This window comes from Rhamphochromis sp. 'chilingali', assembly GCF_963969265.1.
Source record: "Rhamphochromis sp. 'chilingali' genome assembly, chromosome: 6".
Taxonomy (NCBI): domain Eukaryota; kingdom Metazoa; phylum Chordata; class Actinopteri; order Cichliformes; family Cichlidae; genus Rhamphochromis; species Rhamphochromis sp. 'chilingali'.
Genome location: NC_137933.1, coordinates 14,109,630 through 14,127,585, shown reverse-complemented (window position 1 = coordinate 14,127,585; position 17,956 = coordinate 14,109,630). Strand labels below are relative to the sequence as shown.

General features: G+C 39.4%; 1 protein-coding gene across 1 annotated transcript; it reads right to left on the bottom strand.

Annotated features, from left to right (window-relative positions):
- Positions 1-682: 682 nt before the first annotated feature.
- Positions 683-15,742, bottom strand: LOC308398963 (SHC-transforming protein 1-like). Its single transcript, XM_080885865.1, has 14 exons — positions 15,487-15,742; positions 15,213-15,291; positions 14,572-15,134; positions 11,472-11,542; positions 8,101-8,161; positions 7,883-8,002; positions 7,728-7,781; positions 6,190-6,241; positions 5,967-6,093; positions 4,233-4,416; positions 3,362-3,434; positions 3,042-3,138; positions 2,796-2,943; positions 683-2,710 (listed from the first exon to the last, which is right to left on the bottom strand). The coding sequence occupies exons 2-14, from the start codon at positions 15,262-15,264 to the stop codon at positions 2,546-2,548; spliced, it is 1,767 nt and encodes a 588-aa protein (XP_080741991.1). The 5' UTR covers positions 15,265-15,291; positions 15,487-15,742; the 3' UTR covers positions 683-2,545.
- Positions 15,743-17,956: the final 2,214 nt, after the last annotated feature.

The window sequence follows — 17,956 nt, the reverse complement described above, 5'->3', positions numbered from 1 at the left end:
TAGTGTGGGAGAGACCCTCCAAGTCTCTCTGAGAGGGCAGCACAGCCCCAAACAGTCCACTGCATACTTTGAGCATACAGTCATTTTCTTTTTACTACACCGAAATCTACAAGTGACAGGGTGCTGAAATCTGAGGGAGCAGCGCTGCAGTTGTTGTTATAGGCTGTTTATTACCAGCTATTTTCACTGATTTTTCAGACACATCTGTGTGAATATCATTAAAACAGACACTGAAATGCAAAAAGGTTTCACTCTTTGTATTTAGCTCTTGTGAATTTGCTTTATATTGCATATAAGATTAAATGGAGATACAGTTTTAGAAAACTATCCAGATCTATTTGACCAATCAGGGGAAAATGTGCTGGCATAGTATAGGATGAAGAGCTCTTGTAAAGACTGATAGCGCCACCTTGTGGTGTGAAATATCCAGTGAAACATGGATGCAGTGAAACATCCTTTTGTTTTCTTTCAGTAAAGAAGAAATAATTAGATATTATATGCAAAATTTTAAATAAAATGAAAAATCATAATGACTTTTAAGAAACACACATTGTGTAAAAATGTTGATTTCTTTATATTTTCCAAGTGGAAAGTAAGTTAATGGATTTATTGAAAGATCTGCAACTATACATGGAAATATAGTACATAAGGTAAAAACTTAGACAGCCGTTTTGTCGTTTCTTTAACCAGTCTTCAGGAATAGTTCTCCAGGCTTCTAGAAAGGCCTTCAAAGCTCTTCTCTGAATATGTAATAATGTGTTAAATAAATACGCTACAGTGTTTTTGATAATGCGATTAATGGTTTGATATTCACACCTTTTGACTAGGATCTGATGTTCTGGGGTTTTCTTTAAAGTTGGGCTCAATTCTGTCCACTTTAGTCCAAATCATTTGAGGCCACTTATTTGAAATGCAAGGGAATTTTTTTTCTCCATGTTTCTTTTTTATCTATCACAATCAAAAAGCTGGTAGTGTTTAAATTTAGTAAACTAATGAAACAGAGTAAAACTCCCAAGGCCAAACCTAATCATGTTCAATAAAACAGCCAGAATCTTTAAAATTGTTGCACAAAGTTGCAATTACCATGCTGATCCTAAACATGGAGTTTACGAAATAATAATAATACATTTTATTGGCTCTTGCTTTCAAGCTTCACCATGTGAGCTCAGCCCATGAAGTACAGAAGATGAATCATCCATAACATCAACTTTTCTTCTTCTTCTTTTACCTTCAGAACTGCTTTAATTCTTCATGGAACCGATTCAACAAGGTGCTGGAAAGATTCCTCAGGGAGTTTGATCCATATTGACCTGATAGGATGGCATGCCAATATGATTCAAAATCACTATATGTACATGTGGATGTGACGATTTGTCAGCTGCATATCCACAATGTGAATCTCCCAATCCACTAGAATCTCGGTGAGTCAGCTGGTCGTATTATTCTGAAATAATAAGATCAGCCCATCTGACAAAAATAACCACACCACATTCAAAGTTACTTAAATCATCTTTCTTTCCCATTCTGATCCTCAATTTAAACGTCATCGTCATCCTGGGAATGTCTACATGCATGACGAAGGGGTTGGTGACTGTATGTGTATAACAACTCATAATTATGCAGGGTATCTAAGGTTTTTGTAGTAAATGGGGAAAAAAAAGAAAATTTCAATACAACCAAGTTATTCAGTTAAATGTTATCGTGAATACAATGACATCTGAATGCTTTTAGCTTTTCTAAATTGAACAATAATGTGGGCAATGTTGTGAGGAACTGTTTATTTTGTGGTACAATCCCTAGTCACTCGAAGCTAATTCCATTAGTTTGATATCTTTTTGTTGTGGCGTGAATTGACTGGAACTCTTGGATGGACTGCAACACGATTTCAAAACAAAGTTCTGTTATTCTGGTTAGAGGTTTAACGTCAAATAAATCACCAACAAAATCCGATTTAATCACTTGTGTAAAAGACCCAAAGATGTGTTTAACCACATGTAATGTGGACCTAAATGGGGCTTCTAGATACAAAGACCACTGCAGTTTCATATTCAGTATGCAACAAACAAGTGGGATGAAAAGTTATTTTTCTCAAGTTAAGCATGGAAAGTGGGAACGAAAACAAAAGAAAATCAAAACTAATGAGCACGAGACAAATATAGTATATAGAAAAGGATTTGGAAAGCCTGCCAACATTCTGGTTATTTCCTGCCAACACCAGAGACTGTGTTGAGACACTGAGTAAATAATAGCAAACTGCCTGGGAGCGAGACAGGATGTTCTGCAGGCCAAAGGCTGTTCTCAATACAGGCACAAGCAGTGACTTGAGAGTTTACTCAAACAAAAAACAAAACACACAGTAAATAATATAATGGGCAAATAATGCAAAATTGTCCCAACAGTTTGGAAAAATGATCACAGCTCACTGGAAATTATGTCCAGGGGTGCTCTTCTCTTGAGGCAGCTGAAAGTGTTTAAAGGTTTAAAAGTTCTTCTTCTTCTTTTTGTTGTTGCTAGGCCTCTCTGTGTTTCATCTCAAAAACCACTGCTAATTCAAGACCATGCATCTGGCAGTCTGTGAATGTTTGTGTGTTTGCAGGATCGGCTGTTTCAGGCACAGCTCGCTGCTTCCAGCAACAATGGGCATCTGATTCTCCATGTGGAATCGCACCAGGTGGCCAACGCTCAGAAACACCTGATCACGGGTCCGCACCTGGTCAATAAATGGAAAATATGCTTAAAAGTTGCTTTCTTTCTCTTCTTTAAACGATATTTGAAATCCACCAGCAGAGCTGTACCTGTCCATGTGGATCAACCAGCAGTAGGTGTCGCACAGTAGCTCCCTCCATACCGCTGAGTACATACTGACCAGCGGCAGAGCTGCTCTCTCTGACCAGGAAATCTCCGCTACAGGTGAGAAGCGACTCCGCCTGCTCTCTTCCCAACCTGTGATGAAACAAACAAAATTCCACGGGAGAGAATGACCTTGGAATTAGCAGCATTTTGACGCATCACTCATAGTCAAACAGATATTGATTACCAACCTGCCGTGGAACCATCCTTCTTCCTGGATCAGCTTCTGGACCCGCGTCTCAGTGAGCAGAGAGCGTTGTTCAGTATTGATCTCAGACTGCTCTAAATCTGATGGAGATTAGATAGAGGAAGAAAACAACAGTTGAAAAGCAACAGCTTTAAACCCCAATTGAAGCACTGCTCACTTTATTTGATTTTTAATAACCAAGTTAAAGTAAAGTACAGTTTCCTCTGAATCATAGAGGCATAGAAGTCATAATTGTACTTGAGGGACAGATGCATTATATGGACAAACTCGAAACTGGACTCGGATAACGCAGTTGATTTTCACCTGCAGGTGGAGCTGGAGTCTCATCTGTGATGGAGCAGTTCTCATAAAGGGAAACAGGCCGAGGGAAACAGACCTGCAATGGCACACCATGAGTCATACACACCAGACACATATTGTTGGCTGTGCACGTTTGAACGTGTGTGTGTGTTTAGGGGCAACTGCGCTGGTAACATTTTAGAGATGAGCAGTCATGACAGGAAATTATCATCTGGTAATTCTGGGAAGTGAAGAAAACTTGTGAGGTGATGTTTGGTGAGAAGTAGCTCAAGTGTTTCTCCTCTGGGATCAACCTTTGTGCTCAATAACAAGACCATAAAATGTGCTAGTGCACTGTGTGCCTGCTATCATATTTAATTATAACAACATCGTTTCTATATTTCTTCACAAAAAAACCACGTTTTGGCTGCCATTTAAAAATGACCTTGTATAAGTTACAAAGTCTCCTGGAAAAGCATTTCAGCATTTACAGCGATTACTGCAAAGTAATCAGATCCAGCTTCTCTGTTGGCTAAATGCTAAAACTTTTAGCCAATGCTAAGTTTGTGAACTTAGTCCATAGATGTGATTATAGTCTACAGTACATCCTATACAATATAAGTTTAAATAATGCAGTCTCATGCATTGCAACATAATATGTTTCAAATTGTAATGTGACAAGCTATGACATAACACTATCAAATACTAAACTGTATTCATGCTAGTCGACCACTTTAAAAATGCTGAAAAGCACCAAGAGATGTGGTTTTAAGCTTTTACAACAACAATGGGAACTTTTCTTTCTGAACAAATTGTGTTCAAGGTCCTGTCCTTATATACACAAACTCAAGTGACTGTAAATTATTAGTGCTTTGGTGTTACAGGTAAGTCTTACCCTGTGAATGTTAGCATCTTCTTTGCTCTCCTCTTCTGTGACCTGAAAGTCTTTTATTCCACCTGGGTCTCCTGGGTTCACATTGTAATAGTCACGGTGTTCACTGAATTCTCCTTCCCGGTTTGCCTTTTGGTTTATTATTAACTCTTCTGGGCACCATTTGTGACAGATTCTCAGTGCCGGTCTGAATATACACATAGTGTTGAGGTATTGGTAGAAGGAAGGAAGGACAGAAAAGACAGATACATTTTAATATCAGATAAAGATACCCTGATATGCCTTCCCTTGCTAAACCATGAATTAACCGTAATTAATGACATTTTTTTGAAACCTGGGTTCAGTTTCACTTGCCCAGGCCTGATTACCGCCAGACCTGCTGAATCAACAAATCACCTAAATAGAACCTGTCTGACAAAGTGAAACAGGCTAAAAGATCTCAAAAACAACCGATAAACAAACTAATTTACATATATCCAGGTGAGATAGTGAGAGATAGTGGTGAACCTTCCCAGGAGTGGAAGGCACACAGGCTCATCTCACATTTGCCAATTAGCATCTTGATGACCCCCAAGACTTTTGGAAAAATATTCTGTGGCCCGATGAGATAAAGCTGAACTTTGTGGAAGGTTTGTGCCCCAAACATGTCGGTGGTAGTGTAGTGGTCTGAGGCTGCGTTGCTGCTTCAGGAGGACTTGCTGAAACTGCTGGAACCATGAATTCTGCTCTCTAGCAGAAATACCTGAAGGAGAACGTTTGGACATCAATTTGTGCCCTGAAGCTTAATGACGCTTTGGTTTTTTCAACAGACCATAAAGTCCAACGCCGAATGGTTCAAAAAAATATTGATGGGTTATTCAAAGTCTGGACTTTCATTAGGCCAAAATGATCTGATTGAGATACTTAAGCATAAATCATGCTTGTTTAACATGAACAGTATGTCTGAATTAAAACAATTCTTCTAAGAAGAGTGGGCCAAAATTCCTCCACACCTCAGTTATTCTAGTTATCACGAGTGCTTGATTGCAGTTCTTGTCGCCAAGGGTGGCACAACCTGTTATTAGATTTAGAGGGCAATTACTTTTTCACAAAGGCCCAGTAGGTTCAGATAGTTTTTAGCCCTAATAAACCAAACGTATCATTTAAAAACTGCATTTTGTATTGATTATGGTTCTCTGTCTCATATTAAAATTTATTTGTTGATCTGAAGCATTTAAATGTAACAAATATGCAAACATCAGGACGGGGGCCAATACTTATGGCACTATATACAATCATACATATACACATATATTCAGCTATACTTATATGTACATATGAATTCACTCAGAGTCACTGACATAATAATAATAATAATAATAATAATAATAATAATAATAATAATAATAATAATAATGTATACTTTATTGATCCCCGTGGGGAAATTCCTCTCTGCATTTAACCCATACGCTCTGTGAAGCAGTGGGCAGCCATTGGGCGCCCGAGGAGCAGTGTGTAGGGATGGTAACTTGCTCAGGGGTACCTCAGGGTAGCTGTTCAGTGGATTTCGAACTCCCGACCTTCCGATCATGGGGCCACCACCACTATCCCTGCCCCATACAGTAAATACTGCATAATATTGTTTCTATATTTAATAGCAAATCCATAATATACTATAATATTTATGTATATATACACACATGCATATATATATATATATATATATATATATATATATATATATGTAAGAGCTATAACCTGGAACTGGTGGACAGGACCGATGGTGTCTGGCTGAGAAGGTGGCGGAAGCGCGTCTCAAAGGCCTGACCGATGCTGTTGATAACCTCATTGGCTTGACCCTCGGGACACTCCAGGATGTGACAGGCTGCCATAGAGAGCAAAAGTCAAACATTATTTTCATAACAATCAGTAAATTGAAATTTGAGTGTAAGGCCAGCTCAAAGCAAACTCTCTCTCATACCTCTGTCATTGGCAAGGTCTTTAGCTACATAAGCAATGTAATCTGCCATGTCCTGTAAACAAATTGAGAGAGAAAAACACAATAAAAGGCATGATTATAAATTATAAATGCAAAAAATGACTCGATAGACTTTTTCCATGTGGAAAGCTCAATTTCAATTTATATTTTCACCCATTATTTTCAGTTAATGTTCATCCACGTGTACGCTTCGTCTGAAGAGTTCAGCCTAATACAAGAGCACAGTAAGCTGAATATGGTTCACCATAAAGCTTATGTGTCAGACTGAATTTAATTCCCCTTTGCTATCTTTCATGTGCCCAAGCCAGCTGAGCAGAGGCTTAGAGCACACTACAAGATTAGTATGGCTAATTAATTAAAAACGGTGAGCTATAATCCCATCCACAGCTTTGCTGGTGTTGTCTTTCCCAGAGAGTAACTACCTTCTTATTTTCTCTCATCTTTAGTCAGTGTATATTTCTGCACATGATTTGTAGTGAATCTGTGTTTGAACTAAAAGGCCAACCAAAATGCAGTTTGACCTAGACAGCAGCTAATAACCACATGCCCTACAGACAGATCTGCATTGATTTTTATGTTCATTACACACATTTTTAGGGCACAGGAAATTTTCACTCAGGCCAAATAACTTGAATCCTGTCATGTGGATATATGTGCGCACAGAGGGAAACAAATTAAGAAGAATAGACCTGAGTAATTAGTCTGATAAGCGCTTGGCAAGGTGTAAAGATGATGAAGGCAGTTAGCTCTGATGAGTGCATAAGTCACAGCAAAGGATTTCATGATTTGTCGCCTTTAGCAATTAATTAGCACAAGAATTACATTCAAGAGTTTTACAATGAGCCAAATTAAGGGTAAAACCGTAAACAGACACATTTATTAAATGACTCAGACTTGAAAGAGTAATCCTTAAGAGAAAACTCACAAGCAGTCACATGATTAATCACTGCTACAGTTCTAGCAGAAATAACCCATCAAATAAAATCTTTTCTTTATATTTGCCAGCTCTTTTATATAGTACCAACAAGCTTTAAACACTTAAGGAGGTGGTTGTCAAACTTTTCTGGAAGGCTTCGCTTCTGAAACAGGCAAAACATTCACGTGACACACTCCCAAGAATGAAGAATCCAAATTAAATTGAACAAAATAAAGGTCAGTATACCCCCAGCACACTCTGAATGCTGGGGATAATATACTGTTGAATATCAGAGGTTCTTTGCATAAATCATATTCATTAAAATTAATCACAAGGGAATGTTTAGACATTTTTGCCAAAGTCTGAAGTTTCATTTGTAGCATGCTTTCAGATGCTGACCTTGTACCACTAATTAAAAGAGCAGAATGATCAAGAGTTGAGGCAGGAAATGATTTAATCCTCCATAAATGGTAGTACACCAATGCAATAATCAGACTAAATCAAATTACTCACTGTGTGTGTGATTGTGCTCTTGCTACCCTGTTTGTGTCCCTATCTGATCATCAACGTGTACAAGGGGAAAGATTTGAGAATATGAACATACTGAATCTCCACCGGAGGCAAATGAAATGGTCTGCATGGGGTGGTGGGCAATCTTCTGTGAAAGAGAAAAGAGGAAATGATACAATAGCAGATAGGTTTGCCAGTAAACCTGACATGAGGCTGTTTTGATGGGGTTTAACATGCTGACACTGTCACCTGTAAGGACGAGGCAGCGATTAGAGTCATACTGTCGGTGGAGACAGTGAGGATGATCCTTCTTCCAGAAAACTGCAGGTTTGTCTGACCCAGAACAGAAGACAGTCCCTTGCAAACAGGCTAATGATGACAAAAACCACTGTTATTCCAGCTGAACGTGGCAGAAAGAGAGAGTGTGTGAGTATGAGTGTGTGCCTGTCTGTGTACACAAGCCTTACCCTTTTAGTTTTCACTGCTGTTTTGAGCAATGTCCTCGCACAAAGTCTGCTGATTGCCTCTCTGCACACAAACACATAGACACATAAGCACATGCACACAGTAACACAGAGATACCTTTGTATGTGATCTGGTGTGCCCTGCGGACATGTGATGTGCATGTGAGAGGAAGAAAACTACACTACAGAAAGCACATATACATGCACTGCTGGAAGAATGTAACCAAATATACTTACTCAAATGCAATACTTTATTACTTTAGTTTTGGAGTACATTTAGTACACACAACCAAAAAAAAACCCCAACATATTACACAAAAGGTATCCTTTTATCTGCATGTCGCTGTGAGTATTTGATTCAAAAGCCAAACATGACTTAGTACTTGGTGGAGAAACCCTTGTTGGCATGCACACTGATAAGACATTTCGTGTAGTTGGTCACTAAGTTTGCACACATGCTCAGCATTTCTCTTCCCCCAATCTCAGCACTTTCTCCCAGTCCTTCTCTGAATCATCTAAATGTTCACTTAATACGAGCCTGTTCATGTGCCTTGTTAAGCATGTGCTGCAAGACTTCAATCCACTGCATATCGCAGTGTGTTCCTAACAGTGTTCTTGCTGACTGCGGTCCCAAGTGTCTTAGGATTATTAACAAGCTCCTCCAGTGTAGTTTTGAGCTGATTCGCCATCTTTCTCAGGATCATCCTCACCCTGTGAGGTAAGATCTTGCATGGAGCTGCAGACCAGAGGCAACTGACGGTCATTTTAAACTTCTTCCATTTCTGAATAATCGCAGCAAGAGTTGTCACCTTCACACTGAGCTTCTTGCTGATGGTCTTGTACCCCATTCCATCTTTGTGCTGGTCTAAAATCTTGTCCCTGATGTCCATTGACAGGTATTTGGTCTTGTCCGTAACAAGATGAGATCAGGAGTATCCGTAATTGATTGTAATCTGTGTGTTACATGTGCACACAGCTAATCGTAGGAGCAAGAATTCTGGCTGGGTGATTAAATACTTATTTCACTCAATTACATGCAAGTCAATTAATAACTTTTTCTGAATTTTTGGTTAATATTCTGTGGTAAACATGTACTTCAACAAAAGACAGGAACATAGGGTAATGTATATAAGTGGAAGAAGATGAATACAGGTGGACTACATCTTATGCAAAAGCTGCAACCTGAAAGAGATAGGAGACTGCAGGGTGGTGGCAGGAGAGAATGTGCCAGGCAGCATTGGTTAGTAGTCTGAATGATTACTTTGGAAATCAAGAAAAAGCGTTTGTGAAGACAGAGCCAAGGATTAAATGAGAAAGAAAGAAAGAAAGAAAGAAAGAAGAATGTTGAAAGAGTTGGTCGGTTGAGAAGAGGTACCAGATGACAGGAAATGGAACAGCTGTAGTACTTAGGGAAAGTCCAAAAAAGGTCTTTGGTGTATTCTCTGGATGGAGGATAGAGGACGAGGAGACCTGGTGGTGGAATGAGGAAGTACAGGAAAATATTCCAAGGAATAGATTAGCAAAGAAAAAGTGGGATATCGGGGAAATAAGAAAGTGGACAGCAGCACTGGGAGGAAAGAGAGAAGTAAAAAAAGGCAAAGGAAAAGGCTTATACTGAGTTGTATGCAAGATTCAAAAACTTGTATAAATTGGCAGAGGCAGAGAGATGGAGCTGGAAAGGATGTGCAGCAGGTTAGACAGCGAGACAGTGGTCAGGTGTGCAGCTGGAGGGAAAAACGGGTTCAAGGTTGGGATGGGATTACATCAGGGATCAGCTCTGAGACCTGAGGTTGCAGTGATGACGCACAGGTTGACAGATGAGGTCAGGCAGGAGTCTCTGTGGACTACACTGTTTCCAGACAACATTGTGATGTGTACTGAGAGTAGAGGGCAGGTATAGCGGATATACTGGATATTGAAGATAGAGCTGCAGGCAGGAGGAAAAGAGGAAGACTGCAGAGAAGTTTCAGGGATGTAGTGAAGGAGGACATGCAGATTGGTATGACAAAGGAGGATGGAGGGTGAGATGGAGGCAGGTGATCTGCGCTCCATCTTAAATGAGCTTTGGCTTAAAGAAGGTACAGTAGCGGCCTTTATGGATCTTTTTTTTTTTTAACTGCTTTTGTTTGTTTCTTAGTTTGTTTTTAATTGTATGGCATATTTTCAATTTGCATTTGTGGACCAGGACACAAACTGTCTACACTAGCAGTGAGTTTCAGCTGCCCACACATGGATTTCCACTATAAAATCTGTGTATTGTCTATTTTTAATGCAGTGCTGCCTGAGGTCTTGAAGATCACACCCTTTCAATATTGGTTTTTGGCCTTGTCCTTCGCCAATGTCTCTCTGGATTCTTGGAATCTTTTAATGATATGATGAAATCTTCCAATTCTTTGCAATTTTGCATTTAGAAACATTATTAAATTGTTGTGCTGCTTGCCATTGCCCACGTGGTCTTTTACAGTGTTACGAAATCCTCCTCGTCTTTATTTTTAAGAAGTCTAACTAGTTGCAAGATGTTGTTTTTGTTAATTTGCTTTTAGCTTTTTACAAATTCAGTTTTCTTGTAACTTATAAATCCTTCTTTTAAGGATAACTTGCAATAATCACTGTAGTGAAGAAAAAATTACAGAAGAACAACAAAAAAAAAAACATAACTAGAATAGCTGATCACAAACTTCCATCTGCAGTGTTAAAGCAGTAACACTTCAAAATATTCCTGGTATGTTTCTTTTTTTAAATCAAGTCAATCTGAGCTGAGATTGTATCTCTGACGCTTGGGTCAGCGAGGGCAAAGCAAAAAAACACCCCCACGCGCACGAATGGAACATCCCACTACCTAGGAAGCAATGCTGATTTCCAGGAAGACCGTTTTTCTTCTTGAAAACACATTGTAAGAATTGGATTGAGGTTTGTCTCCCTCTCTCTCTTTTAATAAGACTGAGGGATCATTAGGAGGAAATTCATCTAATTGGATTTTCTGCTCCATCATTCAACAGCGCTTCTGTAAACAGAGAGGGCTGTGTTATGGCATCCTGCACTAGGATTTCAATATCAAATGATGAGGAGAAAGCCCCGTTTATGAAATATTATACATTTAATTTGATTTCCCTCTTTGAAACATTTTTGAAATAAGCTACACATGGTTAGCTGGGAAAATAAAAGTTAAATGAGTTCAGGATAAAGCAATTTTGCTCACTTTTTTTCCTCATCTGTGTGCAAGCGAAACAGCACCTAATCCATATATGGCATTCCCCTGCAGTCAGGATTATGTTGCATGTATTATACGTTCATGTATTATATCATTAGATGTATATATTCGTATTTGTGTTTGTTTGTGTTTGTTAGAAAGGGGTGCAGAGAGGACCTCCTACCGTGTAACTTGCATTCTTGTATCAAAGTCAAGGGTTCTCATGGACTGGGTCACTTCCACACTACCCATGTACTAGAAAAACACACAGAAAAAAAAACAATGGAAAAATATATTATAATAATAATACTAGTAATAAAAGTCTCAGGAACATCCAACAGAGTCCTGAGGACTCTGAGGTGCGCACTTTCAACAACAATTAAAATATATTAAAGAAACACAACACTCTTACAGGAGTCTGGTCACTTTTCATGAATTTTCTGTTATTGCATCCTCACTTTTAGTTTTTATGATGGAAGAAAATGATTCTGCAGAAAAGGTGAAAAGTTCATGAGCTGATTTGCGGCAGACAACATAGATTTACACATAGCTGTAACGAGTCAAGAGGAATGGAAATAACTGGGCCTTCGAGAAGGTTCCAGAAAGCTGATAGAGAGAGAAAGTGGTTTTATGCATTGTGTTTAAGTCATTTAAGTTCCATCCATGTGCGTTCTTAGAGTTTTGTGGCTGGGAATGGGAATTTTGTTTTTAAAAAAAAGTGTAATAGAACACGTGAGACGGGATGGAAATGCTAGTTTGAAAACAATCAATAAATTAGATACGCAGAGCAGAAATTTAAAGTTCATATCCAAATTATGTCATTGTTTTCCTGAAATCGGTTTAACTTCTTAAGGAATGTATTCTGAAACACACTGGAGTTGTTGTTTTTGTTTGTCTGTTGGTTATATATAACCATGCTATTAAAATAAAGGTATTTTAGTTATTCAGAAGAAAGTACCCCAGGGTTCTTTAAGTGATGCTTAAAGAGATTTCACAGGACACTGAAAAACTAACTCCACCTTAACTGCTTCCACTGGCATTAAGAAGGTAAGCAGGTGGTGCTAATCAAATGCGCTTAATTAAATGATCATCTGGAAGTGTGACCACCACTAAAAAACCAGACATTTTGGTAGTTTGCTGGTCTGGAGTATTCAGCTATGTTAACACTATGTCACTCCAGGGAGTGGATGTCCCAGCAAACCTAAGAGCTACATCTCAGGTTCTACAGATCTCAGTTAGGATGTGAAACGTTAAAGTTCATGACAGTACAATTAGAAAAGGACTGAACAAGTTTGTTCTGAGTGATTGCCAAGAGAAAGCCTCTTCTCTCTAAAAATAAAATGGCAGCGTGGCTTAGGTTTGCAAAGTTCCATCTGCAAAAACCGCAAGACATTAGGGACAATGGCCAGACAAGTCCAAAGCAGAAATGTGTGGCCATGATGCACAACGACTGTCAAAAATCAAACACAGCATATCAGCAAACACAGCTCATACCTACTGTCAAGCACAGCTGTGGAGGGGTGAAGATTTGGGTTTGTTTTGCAGCCAAAGTACCGGAACACCTTGCAGTCACTGAGTCAACCATAAACTCCTCTGTATAGCAACATATTTAGGAGTCAAATATGAGGCCATCTGTGCAACAGCTAAAGTTTGGACAAAATTGGGTGAAGTAACAGAACAATGATCTCAAGGACAGCAGCAAATCTACAACAGAATTGCTGAAAAAGAAAAGACTAAAAGTGCTGCAACAACCAAAAGTCCAGAATGCAACACAACAGAAAATGCTGTATTGGAAACTTAAGAGAGCTGTGCATGAACGAATGCCAACAAACCTCAATGAACTGAAGCAACCTTACAAAGAAGAGTGGGTCAAAATCCTTCCACAACAAAGACTGATAAAATCATACAAAACAAAACAAAACAAGAAGACCTCTGAAAGCATAAACCTCTGCTAAGGCAGCTCACTCTCTGTGCAGTATTTACTTTAAAGGGAATGTTGTACTCTGTGTATATTTATATTTGTTCTTAGTTTAAGAAGTTTGTAGTTTCTTCCATTTTAAAGGGAATTTTTCTTCCTGTACATGCTCGTTGTTGGAGTTTTCTCTGTATTATTGTAGGGTCTTTACCTTACAAATAACATTATAAATAACATTTAAAAATTAAAACTGAATGACAGGCACACAGTCCTTGGCGGAGGTAGTGATTTGCTACTTTGAGTTATTACTGCCCAAAACTAACCTTTAAAATCTTTGTAGCAAATTCTGATTGGAATACCCAAGAAATAAGTAAGTCTCAAGCTTACAAAAGCAAAAGCAAGATGGCAGTTTTAAGCAAAGCAAGTGAGCAGAAAGTAAAAGCTGTGACTACATTTTAATGTGCGACCTGTCAGCAGATTCTAACCATGCGACAAGTAGCCAGTACAATCTTTACAGTCTTACTTTAGCTTATTAGAATGCCAGACAACTCAGAGTTGAGGTAAATGTTGACATGTGTCTGACTGTAACTGAATTTATCAGACTATATAGATGTGAGGAAGACAGAGAAGCAACCAGGCAATATTCAGGCCATGTGCTCAAATACACTATGACGAGTCCCACTTCTACTGGGCAGGAAATTCAGTATCGCAGACCTCATAGGCTGGAGGCAGGATGAGTAAGTCCATTGATAAAAACCAGACTTAAATCAATATATGTATACATGGGTGGGTTGAGCGGGCAGAAGAAACATATGTGTGTGCTTGTTTATAGAGGTCAATCAGACAGTCCATTCTCATTTCCACCAGTGGTCAGCTCACAGGCCTGTGTGGACACACCTCTGCCATCGGGACAAGATGGGTTCTGTTCTAGGACAGCATGCTGATACTAGATATATTCACACACATGCATTCACACACATAGCAGGACTGAACTAGAGGGAAGCAGAGAGCTAGGATGAGTCACTACTGCCTACATAGGAGGCTCTAACTGAGGAGGGGAGTGACTGTGAGTGTGACGGTGTGGATAGAGCAGAGAGTGTATGCATATGTGTATTTTCCATGTTCACGTGTGTGTATTTATTTTGGCCGTGGCACTAAGTAAACAGTAATTTAACACTGCTGAAATCTGGCATATCTTTAGGTCATGACGACTTGCATAGTACAGAGAAAAGGAGCTTGCACAGCATTTTGGTAATTTCTACACACAAAGAATTTTACACACATTAACAAAATTAAGAATATGAATTACTTGGGCAAGTAAAATGTTGGTTTACTCTATCTGATCATGCACATGTGCAGGGTCAGGTACCTTGATGTGATGGTGAACTGCTCTGCTTCCTGTCCCCACCACTGTACGATCACCTTTTGCAGAGGAAATCTTCACACAGCACAGACCACCTCTGTGATGTGAGCAGGGAGGATATCCAGGGGTCCAAGGAAGGCTTGCCATCCGTTGTAGGGTGATAGGTCTTTTTGTGCAGAGCAAAGCAGGGTGAATTAGATTTTGGCCCGTGGATAGGGGAGCGTTGAGGGAAGCGTGAGTGCAAAATCTCTCATTACTTCCTGAACCCCACTCTGTTCTGGACAAGGGTTTGTCAGTAGGGGCACTGATGCTTCTGCCTCTGGCTGTGTCTGTCTGTCCTTTTAGGCCTTGCCGGGAAATAGGGCTTTGCAGTCGGATGTTGGCCATGCGGGGGATGAAATCCCTCAGGGTGGATGGTCCGTGGTGTGTAGTAATCCCAAGTCCCAGCTGACTGAATTCAGAGTCTAAGCAGAGGTCCTGCTTCAGGGGCAACATTCCCTGGGGGTTCTCCTCCAGAGATGTTGGAGAATCGTTGCGCAGTCGACTGTATTTAGTACGCTTCAGCATACCTGTAGAAGATGAAAAAGAAAGTGTCAGAATCAAATCAGCCGCACTGTGATTTTCATTGTACTGATTAAGCGACCTGCCTGGTAGGAGTCCCGTCTGTGATTTCAACCTGGATAAGGTTTGCTCTCTCATAATCAGGAAACAGAGCAAAGGAGAACGCTGAAATAAATGTAAAAAAAAAAAAGGAAACTTGAAAATTCAGGTCACCATTAAGGAATTTTAACTAAAGATTTTGGTAAAAGGAGATGAAGAAATAACATCAGGTTTCAGGAGCGTCTGAAAACTATCTTTGTGTCGGGTGCGCTCTGTCGTCAGATCATTTAAAGGGAATCCTGCTGTGCAGATTCAACTCACCACTGTAGGACTCTGGGATGTCCTGTTAAGTCTAGAGTCCAGTCTGCTCCACTCTAGTCATGCAGAGTACAGCCCCATCCTACTGACCCACACACTTTCTCAGTCAGTTGCCAGGCTCCCAGCTTCACCTTCACATCAACTTTCCTCCCCTCTGTCTTTTCTTTCTGAGGCGCAGCAGGATTGTGCAGCGTGTATGAATGAACTTTCTCTTTTTTTATGAATGAGATCTCGCTCACTTCCCCTGTCTCTCTCATGACGCTGCATGCAGATGAATGTGTGAATGGAGCAGAGGAGAGATTGACAGACGGCCCCCAAAGGCTCTCTTTCTCCTCCCTCACCCATAAACTACCATCCAATCACAGGCAGGCAGGGTGACTCATGCTGTGCACATACACACACACACACACACACACACACACACACACACACACACACACACACACACACACACACACACACACACACTCAGTATTACACTGAAGCAGTGCTCCATTCCTTTCTTCTAACATGACTTCCACCTTAGAGATGTTTTAAATAAATTATCATTAATTTGGCTTACTTTGGAAAATAACATTTTATCACTGGTACCATGACTGACATGATTTACACAATAAAATGTACCCCATAGTGACTGTATTGTTCAAATTAACACACAGGAGGAAGAGGATTTAACTGAAGCATTTGCATTTCCCTTTGATCCCGATCAGAACAATATTCCAGGCGCCATTTAAACAGTGTTTTACATACTGGTGTTATTCCTGATTGAAAGATTGTCTTTCAGATTGCAGCGGTGCAGCCATACTCTCAAATTCCACAGTAAAAGCATTTTAAACCATGGAGCTTTACCTTTTTCCATAAAATAATAATTACACACCACTAGCTATTGTCAAAGAGTATGCAATATTGAAATCTGAGTGATGTCTACGGCAGAGTTTTGTCCCTTCCTAGTGGCCGTTTATTAAAACTACAATCTATATGATGTTGCTACCACTTTTTTCAGTAATCAGCTGGTCTGTTAACTATAAACTTGGAGCTGCTTTGTTTGGTAGCTCTGTTCAACTGCACATTTACGGCAACCACCACGCTGCAGCAAATCAGTGTAGCTCTAGGGTTTGGAGAGAATGATCTTAAAAAGAGAAAATCAGAATCAGAATACTTTGTTTTCTAGGGGAAATACCCAGCGAACGGCAGTTCAGTGGGAGAAAATACTTATGTCAGAGGAGAATGGCCAGACTGCTTTGGGCTGAGAAAAATTCAAATTACTACTCATTACAACCAAGGTAAGCAGAAGAGCATCTCTGAATGCACAACATATTGAATCCTGAAGCAGCAGCAGCAGCTAACATGTCCATCCCTTTACGACCACAAGAGCAAAATCAGTTTTATTATGAAACTCATAGCGGATTAATTCTGTTGTTCCTTTTCAGCTCTTGTGCAGTGTTTTTTGATTCATTTGGCATTCATTTGAACTTTTAACTAATCTAATTTCTAGACTTTTTCATCTTTTATTGGTTTAAAACTTAGTGTTTGGTTCTTTTAACCTTGTTATTGTGATCATTTTTCTTTCTTTGTGGGGATCTTCAGGCTGCATGTGTTTATGAAAGAACACACATTTGGCTCTTTATAAATAAACCCAAATTAGGTTAACAAAGGAGAGAAGATGAGGCACCAGTCAGAAGATTTTCTTAAACAACATTTTAATGATGTTAATCATCAGTCCATAGGTTAAGAGTGACAACAGGGTAATGAGAAACAGCCTCTAACAATGCTGTTAATGATGTACAGTCTTAAGGAGACCATCTTAAATATCCATGTAAAGATGAGAAACACGCTGAAAAAAGTACTTCATTGAACCATTTTTTTTCTTTGTTCACATTAGTTACAAGACCTTTACCAGTACTGTATTTACATAGTGCAAAAAACACATTTGCTGTCAAATAACATACTTTAAACACTTTGATGGAAGTCATACCAAAAATATGCCTACACAGCGTACCTTGAATCAAACTAGAAATACTTTCAAAATCCCAAGTATGATATTCAGTACACCGTCGCGTCCCATCTCCACATTGCATACAGCCTGACGTACTGCATCACTGTCGACGGGCCAACACCTCTCCATGATTCACGATCGAATACTTTTATCTAATTGGATTCCAACTATTACAATGTTTAACCCACCAAATGGCTTGAAGAACAGGATGATTGTATTTTTTAATACAATGCAAAATCAAAATCTCCTTTGTACAATTATATTTACAAAGGCATGTGCATGACTTGGTGATGACTTATTTAACTAGCGGTAGTGAAGCACTGAGGATTTTAGTTTTAATCAAATGTTGTTTGAAGGGGGGGGGGGGGGGCAAAGACAAATTTCTTTAGTTCACACGTTTGTCTTCCAGCATCCAGTTTCCCAATTATTTCATGAAGCTGTAAACTACACACACAGGCTCAGTGCTTTACTATTGAG